This window comes from Cyprinodon variegatus, unplaced genomic scaffold (genome assembly GCF_000732505.1).
Source record: "Cyprinodon variegatus isolate N-32 unplaced genomic scaffold, C_variegatus-1.0 Scaffold100, whole genome shotgun sequence".
NCBI lineage: Eukaryota > Metazoa > Chordata > Actinopteri > Cyprinodontiformes > Cyprinodontidae > Cyprinodon > Cyprinodon variegatus.
In genome coordinates, this window is record NW_015150553.1 from 923702 (window position 1) to 949971 (window position 26270).

At 37.0% G+C, this 26270-nt stretch overlaps 1 protein-coding gene across 13 annotated transcripts in view; it reads right to left on the reverse strand.

Moving 5' to 3' along the window:
- The window catches only part of ntrk2 (neurotrophic tyrosine kinase, receptor, type 2), a 104978-nt gene that overhangs the window by 32273 nt on the left and 46435 nt on the right, over positions 1–26270 (reverse strand). For all 13 annotated transcript variants that reach the window (XM_015374302.1, XM_015374301.1, XM_015374295.1 and 10 more), the window contains one exon: positions 3911–4099. In XM_015374302.1, the coding sequence (XP_015229788.1) occupies positions 3911–4099 (189 nt within the window). The remainder of the gene's footprint in view (positions 1–3910; positions 4100–26270) is intronic.

Sequence of the window (26270 nt, forward strand, 5' to 3'; positions counted from 1 at the left end):
CTTGTTGGTCTGAGGGGATGAAGCAGATGGATCAGGAAGGAGATGGTTGACAACTGTAGACAAGAATGATATTCCTGGTTCGGGTCTTTGGCTTAAATAATATTAGTGGTATTCATCTGGTGAAGAGAGATGATCCTTCACCTCCTTATATACAAGTGTCATCTTAATTGAGAAATGTTCTCAGGTGTGCAGCAAAACGGGTCGGCCCAGCCACCAGCAAAGATTTTCTCTGTGACAGGAAGCTCAATCAAACCAGAAAAACCCCAGAGACCCTTACAATAGCTCCAGTACAATAGGTCCATCTTTATAACAATTCTACGATTTATAAATTTAAAAATGCCTTAAGCAGTGTATATATAAAAAAAAAAAGGTATATTATTATATGAAGGTTTGATTTGAGGATGTAGTTTATAGATCATATCTTTTGTTGCTTATTATTACTCCAAAAAGGGAATTGATACTGGAAAAATATGAAATCATCTTTGTGTTCCTTAAACTATGTATCAAAGCATCTCTTTTTAGAATAGAATAGAAATATCCTTTAGGAGATATCAAATTGTCACATTCCACCATGCAAAACAAACATCCATAAAACAAACCCATGTTCCCTTAAAGACAGCTACCCACCAGCTAATTACCTCACCACACCATTTCCGACTGTGGCTGTTTAATAAGTATTCTTCCATGAAAGTGCCTTTTGCCTCTTCTCCTTAATTACAATCCTCAAATAGCAAATAAATTGATGAGTGCGGACCAATGCTTCCTCCATCTTTTTTATTTTCGTTGGCATGAAGCCCTCTTGGCTCCCTTAGCATTTTTGCCATGTTTTTTCTGTCCATTTTATAAAGGTAATGTGTCAGTGTGGTTATTAGGAGTTCATGAAAAATGAATATAGATTAAAATGTAATTGCTTAATCTGGCAATTTAGGATCATGTGTGATCCTGTGTTGCCAGAATACACCAGATCAGATTGTTCGATAAATGTTTTCGCTTTTTTTATAAGCATTGCTGGTAATGATGGAAAGTTGCAAAATTTGCACTGCTTAACCTTTTCTAAAAGTTAAGGATCTCTTAAAAAAATGGAAAATTGACAGGTTTAATAAACATTGGAATCTTAAAAAAATGCCCAACCAACAGAGCTTCAGTCTTTATTTATGTCTTATTATCTATAAATTCCACAGTATATGACTTTTAAACTAAGTGTATGCACAGAAGAAGCTGGTCAATCATTACCACAGCAAATCGGCTTTTACAAATCCAAATGTTTTACAGTAACTACTTCTTAATGCATCTATTACGATTTCCAACAACCATGCCTTCTCTGATGTTATTATTGCTAATGAGGTGTTCATTTCTGAAAAGAAAAAGCTGCACAAGTGAAGCTGGGTAACACATCTAACGTTTCCCATGATTAAGCATGGATCCATCATCTCTGCACAGTAATTGTTGCTTCACTGCTGCCTGGAAGAGATCTCTGCAATCATTGAAGTAACAACCGATACCCACTACTGACGAGACAAGCTGGTTAAGACCATGATTAAAGGGCAACCAAGAGCCACTTTACCAAACTGTCTCCATCAAAGACTATTGTACTGTCCTTAAAGGAACTAGTGCTAAATAATCAGATTGATGCAGAAAGTATTTTAAGCATATTGCCTGTCTGGGACCTAAAGAGGAGCACAGAAAAATCATAGTAATTATTGCAACATATTTTTAAAACAATGAGAAACCTAAATATACACCACAGTATGTTATTTATTTGCACTGATCCAGAAAGCTTTCATTCATGTCTTTGAGCTGTAAATCCTCGTAAGTTGTGCAGTTATATAGCAGGACCAAAGAGGTCAACCTGCAGTCTCTCATTAGGGTCCCCCTTACAGGAGCTACCCACCATACAGAGCACACACACACACATGCCAATCTATAATTTATTACTACACAAGGCCAAAGCCTGGAGAGGCTTTTATTACTTGCCAATAATCATAATGTCATATTGATGGAGCAGGTCAATATCCATCTGTGTTCTCTGTCTATTTGTCTGTTGCTCTTTTGTACCTTTTGTTCTGCTTGAGTTTTGGATTTCTTGTTTTTCCATTTCTGTTTTTCTTTCTCATCTGTATTTCATTTCTGTGGTAACTCTTATGTCTCTATATTGCTATATTGCAGGTGCATGTATTTTGTGCAGTTGATTTTAATAAAATATCTTCAATCTCTTATATTTTACATCGGCAATTCAGTGCTCAGCATGTCCAGATTTTTTCTGGGTGTGTTCCTTCATTAATATGAGAATCATACTCTAATTACCAAAGTGCTCAAAAACATGACTGGAGGTTATGCACATGTAAACATTTACCAAGTGCAAAGCGATTTTCCAAATTAGAAATTCAACTGCGGCAGCAGTTCTTTTTTAGTGTCTTCTGAAAGTCAGTTGGAAACTCACAGGAAAAACATTATTTGGTCATCTGCGCCACAAAAGAGGCATTACAATGACGCCAGACAATGTGGAGAGACTGTGCATGTAAACATATTTGGATCATCAAAAAAGAAAAGTAGAAAAATATAAAAAAGAAAAAACCCTACACAGGCCGACACAAATCCATGCAGCGGGATGAAAGAAAATCTTTACACAAACCAAAATAAAAACAATGTTTTACTTTTTTTTATCACTTTTCATTTACTATTTGGAGCCCTTTGAGTAAGGCTATTTTTTTTTAGGTGCACCATAAATACAATTTTGTATTATCACTGTTATTTTTTCTAACTTACCATTAATACCTCCATCTTCATCATTTTTTTCCATTAACTTTCAAACTGCCAGTTGCACACTGCTTACTTCAGTTAAGTTGGCCTCTTATTCCACTTGGAAAATAAAATATTGCACATGTAATTTAGTGCTTAAACTAAGTGTCCTCTTTTAAATAAAGGTTACCGATGTTTTCCTGTTTGTTAGATGTTAGAATAATAACAGATACAATTTTATGTTTAATAATTTATGACTTTCCTTTAAGTTAAAAGTTTACAAGATTTCCTCAGTATTTTGTGACTTGACTCAAATGATGTGGGCATCTTTCATAAAGCCTGGCACAATGGTTTGCTTTAACTTTAGCCCATTCCTCTTTGATTTTACTGCAATAACTTAGTCAGGTTAGGAGGCAATTTTTCATGAAAAAATAATAGAACTGACTGTCTGACCTTATTGTCTACAACTCGAAATTTGTATATATTCTTTTCTTTTTTGCATATTACACAATGTTGAACTTAAATACTGTGTAGAGTCATATTAAGCACACATACTGTACAACCTTCTCTCAAAGCTGAACTCAGACCATCTGATTATGGCTTTATTTTGTATACTTCTTATCTGCATTTACCAATTTATGCTACACTTTGACCTGAAGATAATGGCTTGAACAAATGAGTGTGATGCCTTAAAGCATCTGGAAATTGTACCCCAGGATAACTCAGCTGTACTCCAGGATAAGCTGAATGTAAAGAGACATAGAGGTAATTTTGTTTGAAGCAATGCATTTGATGTGTTGCTATGAAACACCTCCAAAGGTATGCCTTTATGAAATTTAGATGGTGTGAATTACTTTGCTTAAAAAAGCATTACATCATACTTTGCAGTAAAATATCATGTCATAGTAATCATAGAATATGTAGATCTCTTTAAAGTGACAAAAAACACTAAATTGTTTTGCATTTAGCAAATGGAAATAGATTTTGTAAAGCTAACAATTTAATCTGAATTATTTTCAGACAGTAAATACCGTAAAACAATATTAAGTCTTTTTCAACCATGTTTGCAATCTGGTCTGAAGTCTATATTCCCTTTAAGAATAGGCGGTATAAATCAGAGAATTTTCATTATGATGGTATACTTTTTAGAAATGTATGTAGGTTTACTTACATGTGTCAGTCTTCAACAGGCTATTGGTGTTTCTAAAATACTGAGGGTTTTCTATCACCGGGATCTTGGTCATGCCAATGATGACAGCATCCGGGCCCATCTCTGAGGAAGAGGGAGTGTTGCTGCCATTGGAGACGTGATGAAGTGGAGAAGCTGAGTCGTCATCGTTGCTGATCACTGAAGATGGACCTGAGGAAGCATAAATATGATAAATGACACTGTCAGACTATAAAAAATGAAACCACCTTCTATTGGCTGAGTTTGGCAGTTTTGTAACTCTCCCAGAGTTGAAGAATTGATAAAATTGAAGGATTGATAAAAGTATTCAAAGTACAGGTAGGCACCATGCAGCCTCTAAAACTTCCTCTACAGCTAATGTTAAAAGGTTAAAACTGGAGCACTGACTGGTAACGTTCAAGATCTTTTTTTTTAAGGGGTCATAGAACGATATGGGGTATTTGGTGCTCGTCTGGTTAAAAGCCCTAGAATAAAACAAAAGGTTTTCTTCCTTTAATGGTATGCTCATGAATATTTAGGTTATCGGTTAACCTGTAAGTGGTTGTCTCAGATTGATGATACTAAAATTTCCTGTCAAAGAGATTTTATACATATTCAGTTGGCTTAAAAGAACAATAGAGCTGAACATTGACAACATCGAAAAGAAGAGACTCATAAGAAAACTACCTGAATATTTGGTCTTGGGTTGAAATCTACAAAACAAAGACTTAGCCCTCTGGTAACCTGCAATGCCGACTTCTGGAGTCAGACATCAGTTACCAGACAGATATAAGGTATTAGCTAACAGAGAGCTAAGTTCCTTATTTGTTAATTTGTAAAATAAATAATAATAAATATGTGTCAAAAATGTCAGTGAGGTAAAACCCACCCAAAAATAACTTAGAACTTAAAACATATTGCTGAATGTGCCACTTAATAAACGACATGTGCCTTTATAAGCCAAATGCAGACTAGCTGAGGAGATATTTGAATATTCGTTGTCAATTCTACATTTAAAATCATCTTATTCTAACATTTACACCAAGCAGAAAACTGTTAAAAGGAAAATAGTTCATTCTGTTAGAAATCTGATTCCAAATGTAAAAATAAAAGAACACTTTTCCTATAAATTAAGATAAATATAATTTCAATTGTTTTGAAAGCCAGAAGTACAAAATTAACATAATAACAAATGACTAGAAAAATAAATGGTCAGACGCTGAGCCTGAACCTGTTAGATGAAAATGGCTTGTTTTGGCAGCATAATAGAGTCTGATATTAGCTTTTAATAAAGGAATGAATCCAGTGTCTGAGGTTTGCCACAGACTGTAAAACTTTGTAAGACCACTGGTAAATGTCCGGAAATACAAGAATCATAATAAACAAACTAAAAACGACTGCATCATTAGAGTGTGGTGAGGTTTTTGCAAGTTCAAACATAAGTTTTTAATAAGTTTCCAGTACTTTTGACTCCAATAAAGTTATTTAAGAAAAAAAATGTCTTGTTGCTCATTTGACATAAATGACTGATCATGCCAATGTTACTGTATTAGTTTGTCTGTAAAAAGTGCGGATCTACACAATTGTGAAACCCACATTCTCATTGTTACCTTAACATTCCCAAATGTCCACCAGGAAAACAAGAAGATGAAGAACTACTCATAGTGTTAAAGGAGAAATTTAAAGTTCTAGTAAAAAAAATATTTTAATAGTTTCAGTTTGCCAGTATGCTTTTATGCCTTTTACTTTTATAGCTTCCTTTATTTTAGAAACAGATCCCACAGAAGTTTTCGAACACAGATGATACTGTAGTCAATCTCTCTCATCCAGCTGTCCCATTGTTGATGAGACAACAGAGACAGAAGAGCTTCATGCCTGTCAGGACACCTGTGCTAAAAATGTAGTTGGGGCTTCAATTAAATAGTATAAATAAAAGAAAATCCTTGCATTAGAATGGTGCACTCAAGACACAGGCCCACATTCAGTTGGGAATCTTACAGAAACAAGTTGCATTGAAAATCACTTTATACTCCTCTATCCGACAGCTGATATTACAGAAAGAGTTGGTTCAACAAAGACAGCTGACTGAAAATATATGCAACATTTTTTTAGCTTTATACTTTAAAGAAATATGTAATTAATTGGTTAATATAAAGGAATAAATATTTCTATAACCCAAAAAAACTAAATAACAATATAGAACTTTAAGGTAATATAAGCACAATTTAGGAAGGTTTAGTATTTATGGAGAAATATAAACACTTTCCTGAGGTAACCTATAATTAAAAATACACTCAAACTGTGGTAATGAACTCAGTGTAGTAGACATCAAGAAGAGAGGATTCCTGGTCCACAAAACTGTCTAAAACTGTGAGATCTTTTTTTTCCAGAGCATGGAGCACACTAGATGTTTTCCCGCTCATGAGTAGCTGGCTCCACTGTATTAAAATAATACTTCACATTGTTCATTTCCTCTGTCCCTGGCCTCATATCAGGCACTAGTGCTGTCGACAGGGTTGGATTGAGAGAGCAGAGCTAAGCGATTGTGTTTGTGTGAATCTAAAGCACCCTTTGTGTGTATGTGTGTCTGTGTGTGTTTTGTGTGAAAAGAGGGAAGGCCTTGGAAAAGAGAATGAAAGCATGAGTACAATACTTTATATCTCTGCATGAAGGTTTTCAAGTATGTGTTTGTGGTTAGAGTGGGTGTTGGTTGTGATTGTTGTGGACTACTTCCAGAACCCAACATTCATCATGTGATCATGTTTGCCTTTGGGGCATTTCAATATAATTTTAGGATCAAATTTATTTAACAAAAATACAAAGATGATAAATACATGAATATCTGAGAGATGGGCTTGACTTAAAGTAAGAGGTAAACTTCCTTTAGTTAGATGATAAAACAGATTTTTGACGTTTTAATAATAAGAGTTTGTTCTGGCAACACCAAAAGTTCAGCAAAGCAACTTAGATGGAACCTGGGAAAGAGCAGTTTTTGAAGGTGAAAAGTCAAGTCTGAGCTGTTCCCATGCACCCCCCTGTCTTTCTTCAGATTCTCAACAAACAAAGCACCTCGGAAACAAGTCAAGAGCAGAACTGATTTTTTCCACATGAATGTCAACATGAAAGCAGCACCAGGGGTCTATTTTATGAAAAAAAATTAAAAAGGGTACATGAAAACAAAGAAGAAGAAAAACAGGTTTAAAATTAAATTAACTCCATCTAAAAAGCAGAAAAAATATATTTTATAATCTACTAATTTTGATATGAAAAACTATAAATGTTAAAATTGTATAGGAGTCTAGACAGTTAAGTGAAAAAAAAAAAATCTGCCGCAATTATGGTCTCCCTTGTTAAAACAGTGCATAAAACTAAAAGTAAACTTTTAAAGGCTGTTTAAAGGCTGCAAAGTTATCAGCTTTGATGACTAATTTCATCTCATCATAGCAAAGAACAACACAGCATGATGGACACAGGACTGCAGGTTATTGTCTGTCAGCTTGTGTATTTTTGTAGGGAGGGGTAGCGGATCATTACCACAGAGAGGTCCCAGGGTCAGATCGTTATAAATACCGTTAAGCTCAGAACTGACAGGAGCCTGCGTGCATCTGGAGACAGAGAGAGGTGGCCCAGCCTCCTGTGGGAGTTACGGTGTAAAAGAGGGATGAAAAGATGTGAAGAAGAGAGGTGGAGAGAGACGGTAAGCAGACACAAAGGCATATGAGAGGTCAGGTCATGACCCTACACCGTTAATAGCCATGAGACTGGTGTTTAAACTGGTGAAAAGTGGAGGCCTGCACAACTGTCAATAAACTGTGATTCTAGCTTTCAAAATGCAGGTCACAGCTTAAATGTGGGTGGCAGGGAAATGAGCTCCGAAGCTTTTAGAAGCTTTGTCATTGTTTCCCAGACTAGTATGTGTTGTAAAACAGGTCATTTTGCAAGATGCCAAATATATAGTAAAATGTAACATTTGGAGATTGTAGGTTTAAGAAAAGATCTGGTAACCTTCTCTACCACCTAATTACTGATGGTTATGGACAATGAAGAAGCCTTTGCATTGACCACAAAAAGGCAAATTCAAAGATTGGTTTGGTAGTAAATAGGACACGTCCAAGAGCAAAAACATGGTCTCTGATTCTGGATATCAGAGGATATTAATGGAAATAAGCTCAAACCTAAAGGATTTGCACTTCAGCACATTTCCCTTAGGAAAAACCTTGGCTTTTCAGATGATTTTCAAACATTGTGCTAAAAAAAGAAACCCAATACATCTTTTGTGAGAAAACTAAATTAATGGGCTTTTTTGTATGACTTTGAGACTGAACGGTCCCATTATGGAAAATATTGGGTAGATGGATGACTTAATTTAAGGATGTTAAAAAAAAATCTTTTTAAAACATTATGCAGTCTGGAATAACTTTGAGAATATATATTTATTATCATGGACAGAAATTTAAACTGGGAGTAAGTGTGTAAGAATTTTTTCCGATATTTTGCTTTCTTGGCAGCAACTTATCTTATACACCTCCACAGTATTACGCTGCGATTTTTCTCGATCTAATAATGTTTTTCTAACACCCTCATCAGTGCTTATTCAATTTCACATCTCTGACCACCACCGGCTCCTTGAGTTTAGAGGAACTGTTTTTTTCAGTGTGTCATATGAGAAGGTGAATGTGGGTTGAGTATTAAAAATAGAAAAGGACAGACTATCGGGGGCTCGGACGAAGAAAGAGATGAAGAGAGGAGGATGTGGGAAGCAAAGAAGTGCATGACGAAAGCAAGATGGTAAGGATGGGAAAAAGAAGATGCACAATGTGAAAGAGGCAAAGAGGTGAGATCTATTTTTAAGGTTACTGAAGAAATGTGATGAACCTCTACTGTATTTTTGAACAAGATCAAGATGAACTTGTGGGGTTTTAATGAATATTTAATTTAATCGCTGTGTAAAGGAAAGTTTAAAAGCATTCTTCTGTGTGTTATTTTATTCCTCCTGCCATGAATTTTTGGATTTTTTTTATATCGGCTCTTCGCTAATTACTGCTCTCGACACATTTTTCAGTAGAGCCCAAAGGTTTTAAAAAGTATTTTAACTTTTTTTATATGTTCCAAATTTATTTGGATTGAATTTAATTAACTTTGCCTCAATTCACCACATTAATAAAGCAAAGGCAGATTCTTGGAGTGAAGTAAACCAGTTAAAATGAAAGATTAAAGTATTTGGTTTAGATAAATATTGTCATAACTTACTCTATTTTTGCTTCAAACTGCTTTAAAAGCACTGATGTCCTGTGATTTCCTTTAAAAGATTTTGAAACAACTCTCATTTAAAATCTGTGTCATTTTTTTCTTGGTATGAATATTCAAACACTTCCACATTGAATGTGCATCTGGTTGTCCTAATCTCTGAAGACAAGCTGTGCTGAGCTTCAGGCCACTGTTTGAACTTGTGACTTTTTTTCCCAAAGCCACTCATGTGTTTCCTCTGAGGTTATCCTTCAAATGGTCGAAATAATGAATTGTCCACAGCTTAAGACTTAGACTTAAAAAAAAAAACTTCCATTCAGACGCAGGAATATTGTGGGTCACCTTTCATGAGAATTAATCTTCCCGTCCCTGCTTTAGAAAAGCATTCCATAGTGCCTTCTTTATAGCTCTATTCTATTATGAAGTACATATATTTATTGATAAGAAAATCAATTAAACATATAGGAAACACTCTTCTCCTCTTGATATTAAAAACTGAAAAATACCTGCTGACCAAAATAACACCTCCAGTTAAACTTTACCCAAATATTTTGTATTTATCTTTTTTTAACCAAACTGCTATTGTTAGAAGGGAACTATTGCTGATGAAGGTTCTCAGTCATCCAGGTCATAGTCATTCCGTAAAAATTCAAAAAAATTCAAAAAATATCCACTGGACTTGGTTTTCAAGATTTGAAGACGTTTCGCCACCTCTCCAGGAAGCTTTCTCAATTCCAATGTCTGGATCCGCAGTGAGTTTGAGTCTTATATGGACAAGGCCTTGTATTGCTTGGAAACATGCAAATGAAACCGAAAATTTCCAAGCAATACAAGGACTTGTCCATATAAGACTCAAACTCACTGCGGATCCAGACATTGGAATTGAGAAAGCTTCCTGGAGAGGTGGCGAAACGTCTTCAAATCTTGAAAACCAAGTCCAGTGGATATTTTTTGAATTTTTNCTGTTTGAACTTGTGACTTTTTTTCCCAAAGCCACTCATGTGTTTCCTCTGAGGTTATCCTTCAAATGGTCGAAATAATGAATTGTCCACAGCTTGAGACTTAGACTTAAAAAAAAAAACTTCCATTCAGACGCAGGAATATTGTGGGTCACCTTTCATGAGAATTAATCTTCCCGTCCCTGCTTTAGAAAAGCATTCCATAGTGCCTTCTTTATAGCTCTATTCTATTATGAAGTACATATATTTATTGATAAGAAAATCAATTAAACATATAGGAAACACTCTTCTCCTCTTGATATTAAAAACTGAAAAATACCTGCTGACCAAAATAACACCTCCAGTTAAACTTTACCCAAATATTTTGTATTTATCTTTTTTTAACCAAACTGCTATTGTTAGAAGGGAACTATTGCTGATGAAGGTTCTCAGTCATCCAGGTCATAGTCATTCCGTAAAAATTCAAAAAAATTCAAAAAATATCCACTGGACTTGGTTTTCAAGATTTGAAGACGTTTCGCCACCTCTCCAGGAAGCTTTCTCAATTCCAATGTCTGGATCCGCAGTGAGTTTGAGTCTTATATGGACAAGTCCTTGTATTGCTTGGAAATTTTCGGTTTCATTTGCATGTTTCCAAGCAATACAAGGCCTTGTCCATATAAGACTCAAACTCACTGCGGATCCAGACATTGGAATTGAGAAAGCTTCCTGGAGAGGTGGCGAAACGTCTTCAAATCTTGAAAACCAAGTCCAGTGGATATTTTTTGAATTTTTACGGAAAGGGAACTATTATTGAACTTTATAATTAAAGGTATAGTGGAAGATCTTTTATTTACAGGTGGATCATCAAAAGGAGTGCTCCTCCATATCGTTCTGGTGATATGTTTACATAAGGTGGTCCTACGTGCTGGTCTCCGGCTAGCTATCTTTTTTTGCGCATGTGCACTTCGGGGCATATGTCTAGTGAGCTATGGTTTCAGACAGTCATTAAAGCTCACCTTTTTGAAAATGGCAGAGGATAGTAAGAGAAAAAGTGTCTACGAAGTGTATGAGAAGAAAATGAATGGGAAGGTTTGGAAATCGCTAAAAGCACAGAACTCAGCTTTCAAGTCAGGTGACACAGAGGCACTGAGGACAGCGTGTGCCAACTTGAACAGTGTCATCAGATCAGCGAAGCAGAACCACAACCAGAAGATCTAGGCCCTCCATGACTTCCTGGACTTTGGTTCAGCCCTCAACACAATCATCCCACAGCATCTGGTCAGAAAACTGGCACAGCTGGGCTTCAATACAACCCTCTGCAATTGTCTATTAGACTTCCTCACAGACAGACCCCAGTCAGTCCGGGTCGGACAGAACACCTCTGATGTCATCACTCTAAGCACAGGCTGCGTCCTGAGCCCCCTGCTGTTCACCCCTGATGACACAGGACTGCTTCCCCACCAATCACATCAGTTTGCAGACGACACTTCAGTGGTGGGCCTCATCAGAGACGAGATTAACCAGGACTAAAGAAAGGAGGTGGAGCAGCTGGTGGACTGGTGCAGAGATAACAACCTGAACATGTATGTGGAGAAGATGAAGGAGATCATCTTGGACTTCAGAAAAAATCGGCCTAGCCACGCTCCGCTGCTCATCAACGGCTCAGCTGATGTGGTCAACAGTACCAAATTCTCGGGGGTTCACATCACCGACAACCTCAAATGGACTGTAAACACCACCTCACTGTTTAAAAGGGCACAAAAGTGCATGTACTTTCTGCAGAGGATGAGGAGAGCCCACCTGCCCACACCCATCCTCACCACTTTCTACAGAAGCAACATAGAGAGCGTTCTGACCAGCTGTCTCACTGTGTGGTGTGGAGGCTGCAGCACCGCAGACTGGAAGAAGGTGAGAAGAGTGGTGAGAACAGCAGAGAAGATCATCAGGGCTCCGCTTCCTTCGATAAAAGACATTTTATTCCAGCACTTTGAGTCCTGAGCCCATAACATTATCTATGACCCCTCACTCCCCCACCATGGACCGTTCTCCCTGCTGCCGTCTGGGAAGAGGCTTCAGAGCATTTGATGCAGGTCCAGCAGATTCCAAAACAGCTTCTTCCCCACTGCCATCATACAGCTAAATGTTGAAAAATCTCTAAATCATGTCACAGACTATGCATCACACTGACAACACCAAACCAAAACCCTACATAATTGCACCATATATATTTAATGCTCTTAAATTTCATATCAATGCGTTTTTTGGCACCTTTTTCTCCCACACTGTTTACATTTGATCACTGCTGCACTTTAAGAAATGGAAATGTTCTGAAAGTAAGAGAGGACGTGTCTTTAAAAAATTTGCAAAAATCCTCCAATATTCCTTTAACAAACTATAATGCTTGTTTCAAATTTCACTACTGGCTTACATATGAATACATCCAAATCTATATTTTATAGTATAGGACCATCTATTAAGAAAAACATTATTGCATACATAAATACATAGGGCCGGATCTATCAAAGGTTTGCGTGTATTAAAACGTGAGCTATTTCACTGCGCACGCTAAAAAATGTACAAACTGATCTATCAACAGCGTGCTAAAAGGATTTGGTCTTTAAAACGTGCTAAATAGCGCCTCTTATCCATTTAGTACTTTTTCTGCAATGAATATGCAATATGAGGCGTTTACACGCAAAAGAGCGTCTTGTGGGAGGAGAACATGTAAATATATTAATTTAGCACTCGCAAAGGGATTTATCAAACCTGAAAGCAATTTTGCTAACGGTATCTGACTCTATATTTAACACGTTTCAAAAGAAGGTGCAAATGGTCTGTATGCGTAATTGCGCACACATGGCAGCGGTTATTGCCGCAAGAAGGAGACATGGAAATGAAGCAAGGAGACGCAGAGAACGCATTTTTTCACTCCGTGTGAATATTTTTGGAATGAACGAGGAAACGATCATCAAAACATTTCGTTTATCCAGCATTGCCATTTTGAAGCTGCAATTCCAGTGATTTGCTCCTCACAGAGCGTCAGCTGTACTTGCTCCTCAATGCTGGTCAGAGGCATCTCATCTACTGTGCCCCCTCCTGCTTTGTTCGCAGATGTTTTGTTAAATGTCAGTTTTTCTTTGGTTCGCCTTCTAATATCCTGGTATCTTCTTTTTACTTCATCCACTGTTCGCAAGGTTTCACCAACAGCGTTTACTTTATTACAGATTTGTTCACATATAGCGTTCCTCTGTGTGACAGTCACACTTTTTTGCTGTAGTTCACTTAAATGTTTGTTGGCTTCATCCACCAATACCTCCATTTCCATGGGGTCGAATTTCCTTTTGCGCTTTCTGCTGTCCAAACTCGCCATGCCGCAAACCACAAAACGCGCAAAACCATCATTTAAATAGGGCGTCTCCAACAGTTTTGCACCTGCCACCAGTGACGCAATCACTCTTGTTAAATCACCCGCAAGCCATGGTTCAGCCCCTCGCGCAAAATTCCAGTTTGCGAGCGCAAATTACTGCACGCAAAATTGGATCTTGATAAATCCGGCCCATAGACAGATAAATAGACAACCCTGTTGCTTTGAAAGGAAACAATTTACTCTTTAGTTATTATGATATTTAAAGAGAACAAAACACATTTTTAATGCTTATATACGACAATGAACAATTTTATAGGTCAGAGACGGTAGACACTAAACATAGCCAGTATACTCCTGTGGATTTTTAAGTCTTTAACCAAACACTTTGTGGTCAGTCTGCAGCCCTACTTCCCTCACGCATTAAATTCCTTGCATGCTCCCCTCTCCAGGCTGTCTCTGCTCCATCCCTCCACTCCTCTTCCTCTCGGATCAATAGATTACTTCCTGTGTTCCGCAGGGTGACAGCAGTTAAAAGATCACGGGCTTCATGTTACCAGTCGTGCAAGATTGTGTGTTGGTGTGCATGCACATTTTGTGAAGGACATAATATGCTCACCAAAGCCCGTGTCAGCACACTTCTTAGCCCTGAACTTCTTCCTCTGCTTTGATTAAAAATGTATCAAAGAAAAACACAGAAGGGCAAAAAAAAAAAAGTGTTTTGTTGACTTTCTTTATAATCATATGGCCCATTATTTTGTTGAAGTTAAGCAAATCCTGTTTCTTAGACTGAAAAAACAGAAACTCAGCTGATTCCATGTAATGTTGGATACTTTACATAAACTGAAAATGAATCTGTCTAATGACCTCAAAAAAACAGTAGTTTAAACAAGATGAACACTTTTTCTTAAAATATCTCCTAGAAGACCTGAACACTGTATTTCAGGCAGTTTGTTTCTGCCAAGGATGTCAAATAAACTGAAATCCTAAAATATGCTCTCATCTTCTTACCTTTTTTTTTCTTATAAAATGATACCGATCATATTGTTTTAACAGACAGACTGACAACCTTTTATAACATAGATAATATATATGGCTTCTAAAACCCCCAGCAACCCAAGGGCAGCACAGAGCAGTAGCTGCTTGGCATATGTTTGTCTGGGGGGGGTTCCAAAGACACAAAGAGAGATCAATACACTTACTCATCATCATCAATTTATTTTAAAGCCAGCATGGGTTCCTGCCATAAAACCCCAGATTTGCGTCAGTCCCCAAACCCCTGGGCACACTCAACCACACTGTGTCATAGCAGTGATGTAAAAACCTGAAAATGAATGAACAATCCAAACAGACGTATTTACAGTTGTATTGCAGTGTATAGCAGCACCATCTGCTCTGTCATACCCATTCCTCCTGCAATAAATGCAATAAATAGGAATTTCTGCAGGACGCTTTATCTTTTTGTTGTTAAATAATTAATTTAATATCCTGCTCCCTTGCCTGTTTTGTTCACTACATCCCGCTAAGGAGACTAAAACCTTCTCATCCTCCTTTATGTATATATGTTTTTAATATCTCATAGTTTCCATGCCAGCTCTTTCAAAAGCTTGCATTTTGTCTCTCAGACTTGATTTGTTCAGAGTTAATTTATTACCACAGAGCACATGTTATGACCACAGTTTAGCACATGAGCATGTCTTACACTATTAAAAGTTAATAGGTTAACAAATTTAACTGTGGTTACACTTATTAACCACAGGTTAACAAAGTATTACAAGGCTAAAGAAAACCTCAAATGAAGCTTCCTCAGTCAAATGGAAGCCTTTCATTCAACAGTGACATATTGTAAGGGCTGCAAAATGATTGGATGGAGTTGAGCCAGTCATTTACTTTAACGAAACACAGGTTTAACCAAAAATAAGGCTGGTGGTGCTACATGAACAAAAAACACCAAGCGCAAAGCCTTACTATCACTTTTTTATTGTCTAAGGCCTTTTATTTATTTTACAACTATTTCTTTAAGTCATGATGAAATGACTGTAAGATTCAAAATGTAACACTATAGCATTGATAAACATCTACTCTTTTATTTCTAACCTACCAAAATAAATCACTTTTTCATTTTATTTGCTTTTTTATGTGATTTTTGCTAATAACAACCATTGGTTGATGTTGTGGAACAGCATTTCTTTTATTGGAAAAACAAAGCTGTTCATGACTGCAATCAATCTCAATGCAGAAAGATATTACAATGAGATTTTACCACCAGTGGAAACCTCATGTCTCCATTCTTAGCGACTGTATCTTATCCTCCATGATGATATTCCCCTCCCACTGCAGAAAGTTTATAAAGCACCACTTGCTGGATTTTACTGTAGTGCTGAACTTCATCTACTGCATGTTAGTACTGTCCTGCAGCAGTATGAGACCAAGCTGCTGACCAGCATGAAGAGATGCCAGGATGTCATAATTCTGGAGGGGGGGGGCGCCTCACTCACAACTGAGGCCCCTATTTGTTCAATGAATAGCTTGTTAAATGGCAAAAATGTCTTGACTTCAATCATGCACCCAAAGGAACAAGAGACTAAAGATCAGAGGAAGCTGTTTAGGGTTGACTGTGAAGATTTTGTGAGCCACAAACATTTTTTGTTGTTTTTGTTCTTCCAAACGAGGCCTAAATGAAAGGGGAAAAATATATAATTTCAAATAGAATAAGACTCAGTACCGAGGATGTGGCGTGCAGGTCCTTTGTCTGCTCCTAGATTTGATGGGCAAAGTGGGTTCCTCATTTCCCTCCTTCCCCACTCTTCTGTGGGGTGTGAAGCTATAGAGGTTGTTTGATCAGCTTTGTACTACTATTAAAATGTAAATGAGAAGACAAATTAGATTCAACTACTTTAGAAGCATAATATTACCACAGGATAGAGCAGACTGTATAGCCTGAGAGGGCTAACCACCAACTCATCTTTAAATGATATAATCAGTTTAGCACAACAGAATCATCATCAACCTTTAAAAACAAAGTTTCAAAAAACTCTTCATGCATAGAACATGCATAATAGAAAAAATGCCATAATGTGGCTAATGTGGTTGTTTTTTTTAGGCAATCTTTTTTTCCTGTGTGGTGTTGGCTGTGGTTTGGTTCAGTATGCACAGTAGCAATATTGACTTGCAGCAATATGGTTCAGGATTTAAACCCAGTCATGGTCTTTGGTCTTTGCTTCCGGGCACATCAGCATACCTCTGAAGTCCAAAAATAGGACTTTAAGATTAGATCATCATCATCATCACGTAGGTATAGGCTTTGTGCGTGTGGGTGCCTGTTTCGGCATCAGAGTGAGGACCATAACAAAGTGAGGACATTTTGCTGGTCTTCACATCCTATTTTTCTAACAGATATGTTAAGGTTAGAGTGGGGGAGGCAACGGTAATGATAACGTACAAGGGGGGGGGGGGCATAAAAAGGTTTGAAAAGTGCTAAAATAAATTGAAGTCTATGGTAGTCCTAACTACATACAGCAGGACAAGAATGGAATATGGCCATGTAATTGTTGCCTTATGGGGACAATCTCTTAGTAATATGCTTTTTTGTAGGGACCTAGTGGTATAGTAATTGAGGGGACCAACGATTGTCCCCATGACAAAAGGTTCTCTTCTTGGGGTTGGGGTTAGGTTTAGGACTAAGGTATAAATTGAGTTTAGTATGGGGTTAGGTATGAACCCAGAAATGATTAAGTTTAGGGTGAGGGTCACAGCTAGGCTGTAGAAAAGGTGTAGAAATGGATCAAACTCAGTGGAAAGTCTCCACAAAGATAAAGAGATGGGATTGTGTATGCATTGTGGTTTGTCTTGCATGTACCAGTGTTATTCCGTGATGAACTATGATAAGTCCACAGAGGCAGCCTTTGATAAAAAGATCTAAAGCTAAGTTTCAAAAACATCTTTGCAGGAGTAACTGAGTCCAGGTTTGACAAGACTTCACATTTTGAACTGAATATGGTCAAATTAATATGTCAAGGGTCTATATCATGCTAAATCGACCTTCATGACTTAGACTTAGGCAACTTTTATTGTCATTTTGTGTACACAGAGTGTACACAAAAGGACATTTCATTTTTACGGCTTTCAGAACATTTCGATTCCACAAAGTTCAGCAGTGATCAAATGTAAACTGTTTTATGAGCTTTTGACTATGTTGTAATACTATTCCTTTATCAAAATCATGTACAAAGTGGTTTTTCACTTGATTCATTCATCTCTGAGTAACCATCATGAGTTGTGGTAAAAGTGTCTGGTCCAGCACATAACAACAGACACGAATAGAGCTGGTGTTTCGGACTAGCAACCCTCTGGTTGCAAGACATACTACTGGGTGAGAGACATAGTAGTTATTTTAGCAGAACCACTATGAATGAAAGAGGTCTCAAACTTTGGTCTTCATAAGTGGTGTGATACTGCAGTATCACTTCACTTTGAAGGGAAATGTTTTATCTTTGGGCTGGAAAAAAAAACTATATTTAATAATAAATTACTGCCCATGTATTAAGGCAATGCATTATATCAATACATTTTTTCCAAATTTTGACTCTTCAGGCTTTGACATCCTGATCAATGAGTCATACCAAAAAGCTAAATTGCTCATCTAAAGTACCTCTAAAAAACAAGTAGCCTAGGTTAATTTGAAGCTCCCTTTAATGAAATCAGACACTGAATGAGGAATATTTAGATATAATCAAGCATTTTAAGGGCTAAAACAACAACAACAATAAGAACAATAAGACTGTATTTGTCTTTATTAGTTTTTGGTCGTATCTAACTGTAGACTCATTCAAGAAAATCAATCTACTCTCTCCAAAACCATACTGTAGGTGTTACTACTATGTGCTTGCTTACCATGAAGGTACCTTTCCACCTAAAGAGACCATCAAAATCGATAGCAATTACTACCTGGTGGATTCTGAATTTTCTGCAATCATCAGGTTTTTGATTCTCAAAGTATTTAAAAATCTCAAAACAGTATGGAGCCCTTAATTAACAAACCAAAGCTCCCACTTTTCATTTTGGAGATAGACACTTTGCCTGAATTTATATCAGGAAAACATTCAGTTAATAGGCAGGGCTGAAGTAATCTATGGGCAATTCATCTAGTTAATGCTTCCCAACCTAAGTGCCCTCTGAATCCCCACAATATGCTGACAACATCCTCTCACTGTGTTCTTTACTCTCGGTGTACATCAATGCTTTCAGTTTTTGTTGATTTTCTTTTTTCCAGCAGGTAGGTACTTCCCAAAAATTCTTGGCTTGGTGTTATTATTTGGGCCACTTCCCTGTCCTTGAAGCCCCCAGCTGGTGGAGAAAGATGCTTTCCCATCCTCAGTCTGGATCTGTTGGAGGTGTCTTCTTATCAGGGACTTCTCCCTTTTTAATACCTCTCATATACCCAGGAAAGGAATCTAAACCACCATGAGGATTGAATGCCTTCCACTGGCTCTCTTTATGGCTTTTTCTCAAGGAAAGGGTGGAACTTTTGCGGTTCAACAAATTACTGCTACCTACAGTTGATTATTCACTGAGAGAGGTGAACTGAAATACATCTAAAGAGAAAGAACCATTAAAAAGAGAGGGAAAAAAAAACTTTTGATATCAAAGCCAGAGAAGGTTTTTTTAAATTGAGCATTTCAGGTCACAGATGAAAAAGACACATTTACATACATGATTTATTTTCTTTTAAAGAGTAATCCAGTCTGCCTTCTGCAAAACAATAATCTTTAAAGACTTGTAAGTAAATATTCACATTAGCTTCTTGAACGTAGCTTTAAATTTGAAATACATATTTTATCAAAAGGTTGCCCAGGGAAATATATATTTCTTTTGTTCAGCATTTTTAGATATTACATGCCTGACAGTTCATCTTAATATTAAACAGTTGCAAGAGAATATGAAAAGTGACAAGAGCATTACATAAAAACATAGATGTGATCATAAAAGTTTCAGATATAACAAAAATAAATGTATAACCAAAAATATAAAATAATCAAAATAAATCAAATACTAAAACTATTTTGAATAACACTCAGTTTTAATATTACAATATAACCTATGATCAGCCATACATCTAATATTTTCCAGTGTTAATATATATATATATATATATATATATATAGCTTTTTGTTTTTTCACTTGTCAAATTTTAGCTGAAACTATTATCATCCATGTCTAAGATATATATATGGCACAATGAAAATCTCTAAAATATGTACAATGTGCAGAAAGAAGTAAAAGAAAAATAAAATAAATGTGGCAATAATGTCAAAGTCGAGCCGTAACTCTGGACTGTGCTTTACTTCAACCACCTAATTCTTATTATGCTTTTAACCAAACGATGTCACACGCAGCTATTTTTAGGATACTGGTCTTGCGGGAGGTAAACTGTGACTGCAGTGTCAATACTTTTGCTGATTTTTAATATATTTTCTCTCATAGGTCATATCTTATGTTTGTTTTCAGTTTAGAAGAGGAAGAAACTAAACTAGAAATACACATTAATTTAAGTAGCAATGAATTTCCAGCTGTTGGCGGAGCACAGAGGAAACTGTTTCATGGTGAGTAATCTTACGTTTTGACAGCTGTAGCAGTGAATACCTGGGAAAATAATTTGATAGCAACATGGCAGTTTAAAAGTGCAAACAGCCAGCTGATTTACCTTTTCTATCCTTATGGTAAGAGTCCTTAATAAAGATCTATAGAATCCAGCTTCTATGCATTTCATTAATTGGTGCACGCAAAAGCAACAAAATGGGAAACGCCATTCTCTTTCAAAGGCCCCCCAAATATCTCTGATCACTTCTATTATTGCTCTAAATGAGATCCACACAGCAGTGCAGACTGCATTAGTAGATAGCTGGTGCCAAGTAAAAAAAAACATCCCTTTTTATCTTCAAAGGAGAAACTTTTCCCTCCAATCTTGAGAAGTGTTTGAAAAAGCCTTTGCTCTGTTCTGCATGCAATCTGTCATAAAAGTTCACAGGATTTTACTGTTATTATAGTGTCTCAACCGAAATGTAAACAACGTCCTGAACACTGTAATGTATGGGTTGAATGCATGTACTTGTGCAATAAGCATTGTAAAATATGTGCATTCTGATTGGTAGCAAGTAACTGGATGGTAACTGACTCAAACAAGAGGGTAAACCTGCAGAAATGTGCATTACTCTGTACCTATGGGTGTGTATGGAGAAGAGTAAAAGCCTGTGTATGTTTGGGGAGGATCTAGGTTAATGGTTGTCTCTGCGCCTCTGATCTGAATAATTTATCCAAAGGGAGGCTTTTATGTGTCTCTGAAAGCTTTCTGTGATTGGTTGATCATATCGCTCTATCTTCTACCTGCTTCCTCCATTTTTAGAGATGTTAATGGAGAGTTCCACCTGACAACTGGTACAGCTTCCACTCTATTTATCTAGCACATGGTTTCCATTTTCTCTTAGTGTTGCATTCTCTGTTTTACATCTTCACTTGCCTATTTCTTTTTACGGTTTCTAAAAAACACTCTCAAAGGCAAACATACACACAGACACATACACACACTCTGACCCAAACATAAACAAACACAGCAATCTTTTTAGCTCCTTGTGTGTCCGTATCTGCTTGACACCACCTCCACCGGGATGCTCTGAAACAACACACAGCCTGAAGGAATACACAAAAAGCATGAACAATGACAAAAACAAAACAGACAAAAAAGCAGAAACAAGTATACATAATAATAATCATCATCATAATAACAGAGGAACGGTTTAGGTCTCTGCATGTCAGTGAAAGAGAAGACTTTAGTCCTCAGGACAGAACAGTTTACTATTCTATGGATGAAACTACTGTAAGTAGCAAGGAATAAAAGGAAAAAGCACTTGAAGTCTTGTGTTAGAACAAAGAGGTTTAGTTTATTGAGTTAATTAACACAAAACAGCCCTTTTAGGAAATTTTGTTTTTACTGTTGTGAAGCAATTTCTTGCAAAAACTGTTTAAATCTCTTTATTTCCCTGGCATTACCATGCCGACCAGTGAATAATGATGGCATGCAAGCCCCCCTCAGTTAGTCAGACAGATTACAAAGAGTCATTATACCTCTGCAAGAGAAATCCCACAAATTGGAACGCACAACCTGTTGTTAATCTTCCAACACACAATATTCCACCTCTGAAACATCGAACACCTTGTTACAAAAACAGCAGAAGGCATCTCCATTGGTCCCCAGCGACAGCAAACACTCAATACAAGACTGAAAACAACCAGCAGAGGCAGAACAAATCCATCTTAATAAAAAGGTTCTCCCAAAGGGTTGCATACTCTGGGTTATCTTTCTTGATTTACTAATGAACATTAACATGTGATCAGTTAAAGGCTTTAAATGAGGATGGGGCTTTGTTCTTATTCTTTCCAGTTTTTATGATTTTTCTGGGGAACAAAGATTTCATTCTTGCACACCTGAACAATAGCAAGGGATACTGTAGGTCTTGATATGAGATTATTGCTTTTTTAGACACTATCATCTTGCTTTCTGTTCTAAGGGTGAACCTGACTGGATGATTATAACAGGGCGTACTGGGAGTTATTATTAAATTATAAAAAAGTTAAAAAACAATCCACTGCACTTGGTTTCCAAGTTTGAAGACATTTCGATTCCCATCCAGGAAGGTTTTTCAATTCAAAATGTCAGAAGCTTTATAAAGTAGTCCCAAAACTTGTTTTGGCTTAGAAAACATGCAAATTGAACCAGAAAAACAGGTCCGCCCCATAGAAATGGGGAGTCGTTTTGCTTTATTTGGGGGAGTTTTGGCCTAGTAGGTTAGAGCAGTGTGCTTGTGCTCTGAGAAGTTTGCAAGTATGTGGTTTGATCCCCACTTTAATCCCACACTGCTCAGTGGGCTCAATGGCAGCCCATACTTTCAAACTTCTCAGTTTTTCTGGTTTTCAGTGGGCTCAATGGCAGCCCACTGCTCCCCAAGGGGATGGTTTAAATGCAAAGAACGAATTTCCCCATTGTGGGACAATAAAGGGAGTTACATTACATTTGTTAGCCTGCAATATCTGATTTTAAATTGATTTAATGCATCCAATTAATAAAACCTGCTATGATTTTTCTGAAGGCCTCAGACAGCTCTTTGAATCTGATTTATATTAAAAGCAAGGACCACAGCATACTACAGTACATGTCTGAAGTCAAAACAAGGCCAAACTTCAAAATTATGAATAACAATGTTTTCATCACAATAAACAGGTGGCATTTTGCATTTGTATAGATATTTAAAATAGCATGTCAGGGGGTCCTGATTTATTCCTAGTCAGTAAAGGTATATTTTTTATTAATTTGATGGATATTCTAAAGGGTCTGTTATCAGCAGTCATTTTACTGTCCACATCCTCCAGTTTGACACAGAAACAGGGCAAGATCTCCTTTGCTATATCTGCCAGGGTGTTGTGGGAGGGGAGTGTACGTTAATAACAGACAGCTTAGGGTTGCTGACAAAGGCTATTAACATCAGCCATGCGGTTGAGGTGCTGATAAAGAAGAGAGGGAGACTAAATTCGCCTTGAAAATATACAAAAAAATCAAGAAGAAAAATAACCCTGCAGATAAAAGGCCTTAGAGCGACAGTGATGTACGATGCATGAGTTGGTCTTGCAACCGAGTCGCCGGTTCGATCCTGAGCTTGGTTTGCTCAGTCGTTGTGTATTTTGGGGAAGACATTTAACCTACATTACAGACTGACGGTGCTCAGAGGGCCTGGTGGCACCTGTTTACATTAACCTCACTTCTGCCAGTGTCCCCTAGGGCAGCCGTTGCTGCAGTGTAGCTTGCCACCATATGTGTGTGAATGGGCCAATGCGTCAATGTAGTGTAAAGTGATTTGGGGTCTAGAAAAGGTGCAAAATAAGAACAGACCATTTACCGTTTAATGCAAACTTTTGATGTACATGTAAAGGTAACACATAAAAGCATGTTTACTAACAAGCCCTCCCCCAGTGCTTCCGCAACCCACTAGGCGGCCGCAAACCTCACGCTGAAGACCTCTGTCCTAGACTAAAGGTATAACTGTTTTCTACGTAATTCTCACAGTTATTTCCCCAAACAATGTAATAAATCTTTTAAATGTAGAGTATTCTGGGCAACTGGTTAAGAAAGGTTTATTTTACATAATACTGTGTTTGGTATGGATATGTTCTGTTAAAAAAGATAATACATTTTTTCCAACACTTTTATCAACTGAGAAAATTGTGTGATACTGTTGCACTTCTCTCTCATAACATCTATAATATTAGCTGACATGATTTAGTAAGTACAACTTGCCCGATTGCAACACATTCATTAAAACCTTTGCTAGTTTGGGAGCTCCATTTCCTGTGTATCAAAGCCAAAGTTAATGTCAGTAAATGATGACATTACGCTTTTCGTTGCCTTGTTAATTTGCCACAATTGATGGAAACGCCTCTAATTCGCTTTTTTCTGACATTTGAAAGGTTTGCTCAAAATTAGCATGAGAACCGGATGGAAACATGGCTTACTACTATATGGTATTTTAAAAAGGTTTAATGGCCGTAATAATCTTTTCTTCAAGTTGAAGACAGATGGGAAAGAGGGAAAGTAAGGGGTGGGGTTCATAGATGGCTAGGCCAACCCTTAAAACAGTTTTACAAAATATCATCTAGATGAATCTATCTTAAGCCTCAATCCTGTCAAAAAGCCAAAATGATTTCATGCCAGTGCCTTCACCCGAGAAATTTCAATATATAGAAATTCTTCCCTTTTCTCCAACCTCTGAATCTCTGAAATTTAACAAGAAGCAAGAGTCAGTAATGCATCGGTAAGACTGCAGACTGAGAAATCCCTACAATATCTAATTATTTGTTGTTTTTTTCTTTTTTGACATTTAAGTTCTCTGCTTCCACCTTGTCAGTGCATTTGAATTTAATTCCAGGCAAAAAAACAAACAAAAAACGCACACATTCTTATGTATGGCTCCTAAAATGTTCATTTTCTTCTTCAATTCCTTTTCCTTCCTGCTTCTTCACAGCTGAAATGGAATGAAAGCAAACTCACTGATATAAACTGGCATATAATTAACATAATAAAAAGCAAACCACCATCCTCATCAACAGCCTTCCTTGCATATCTAGATTTCACTACTTATCATTTGCTGGATTCTGTCTAAGCAAAGCCCTCTAGGCAACTTGTTGCCAGCTTTGACCCTGTCTGGATCCCTGACTAATCTCTTCATCATGTCTGCTGGCCTGCCTGGATTTGGACCTTGTAAGAAACTCTTTGATGTGAGTAAAATGAGAGCTCACGTCTACTTAGCAGTTTCTGTGTCTTGCTAGTGGGTTTGTTGTCTGGTATTTAGACTAAAGGATAGACAGAAAATGGAAAGTTTCAACAGGGTTCTTACTATACGATGGTTTAGTTTTGCGTATTATGATTTTGATTAAACAAATAATGTAACTTGCCAATGCATGCTCTTGAGTAAAACTTAGAATAAGAGTGTGGTCTTATTTGTAAGGAAAACAACATGGCATCTCCTGATGAATATTTTTGATCTTAGTGTTTCTATTTACAAGACATAACTGTGAACTAGATTTAACTTCCTGAGCTGGTAGAAGTAATTTGCAGTAATACAAAAATGATTTATACCCCCTGGCATATTTATTTGTTAGGTAATACTTGAATGTTACCAACACATTTCCCATGACTTCGGGTGAGATTACTATATTGGAGTGGCCCAGCCAGAGTTCCATTGTCAATTTAACAGAACATCTCTGAATGCAGTCAAAGATTAAGCCATCCACAATTAAACAAACTTCAACTAATCACCAAGAATTAGTCATGAAAAAACCAGTATGATCAACAGTTAAGCAAAGGGTTTAATTGCTCTAATTCTGGTAGTAAGATTTCACTTTACGATTGAGAAGGGTATAAATAGCCTACAACACGGAATGTGATGTAAAATGTAGATGTAAATCCCTTTATTGTTGCACAATGGGGAAATTCGCTCTACATTTAACCCATCCCCCTAGGGAGCAGTGGGTTGCCATTGTGTGGCACCTGCTGAGCAGTGTGGGGTTAGGGGTTTTACTCAGGGTACCTGCCAGCATCTCAGAGCAGAACTGCTGTAATTACTAGGCCAAATACAGATTAAGGTCAAATTGATAAACCATTTAAGTCACTTAGGTATATTTTGAAAGATGGTTTTCGCAGCTCTTAACAGAAACAAGCTTTTTGCTACATTAAAAATAATTCTACATGCAAACCTGCTAGGGGTATTAACTCGTGGTCAGGGACCAAACAAAATAGTTAGTTAGATATCTCTGCATATGCTTAAGGGAAAATAAACAAAACATACCTATAGGTTTTCTTGCATACTTTCAACTGGGCCATCCATTTTAAGCACCAGCATGTATTGGTTTAGAAATACTTAGATATTACAATATTGACACAAAAAAAAAAACAGTGCACAGGTTTACTGAACCAAGCTAAAATAGTTAGATGACTTAGTACCTAATATGTGCTGGACCAAACCTAAAGCATCTAAACATTAAGCAAAATGTCCTCCCAGTTCCCCCAAAACACTCTGTTTCCTTGTCTTAAAGAAGTTTTTTTATTTAATAATGTTCTCTGACAAATCAGAGACTTTCACTCTGAAGGTTTCTTGCTTCTTGCAACATTTATCAGATTTTACTTTAAAATTTAAATCGTTTTTCCTTCTATGATCTTGTTTTTAGATACTTTGCATTGGTGTTTCACATAAAAATTGCCATAAAC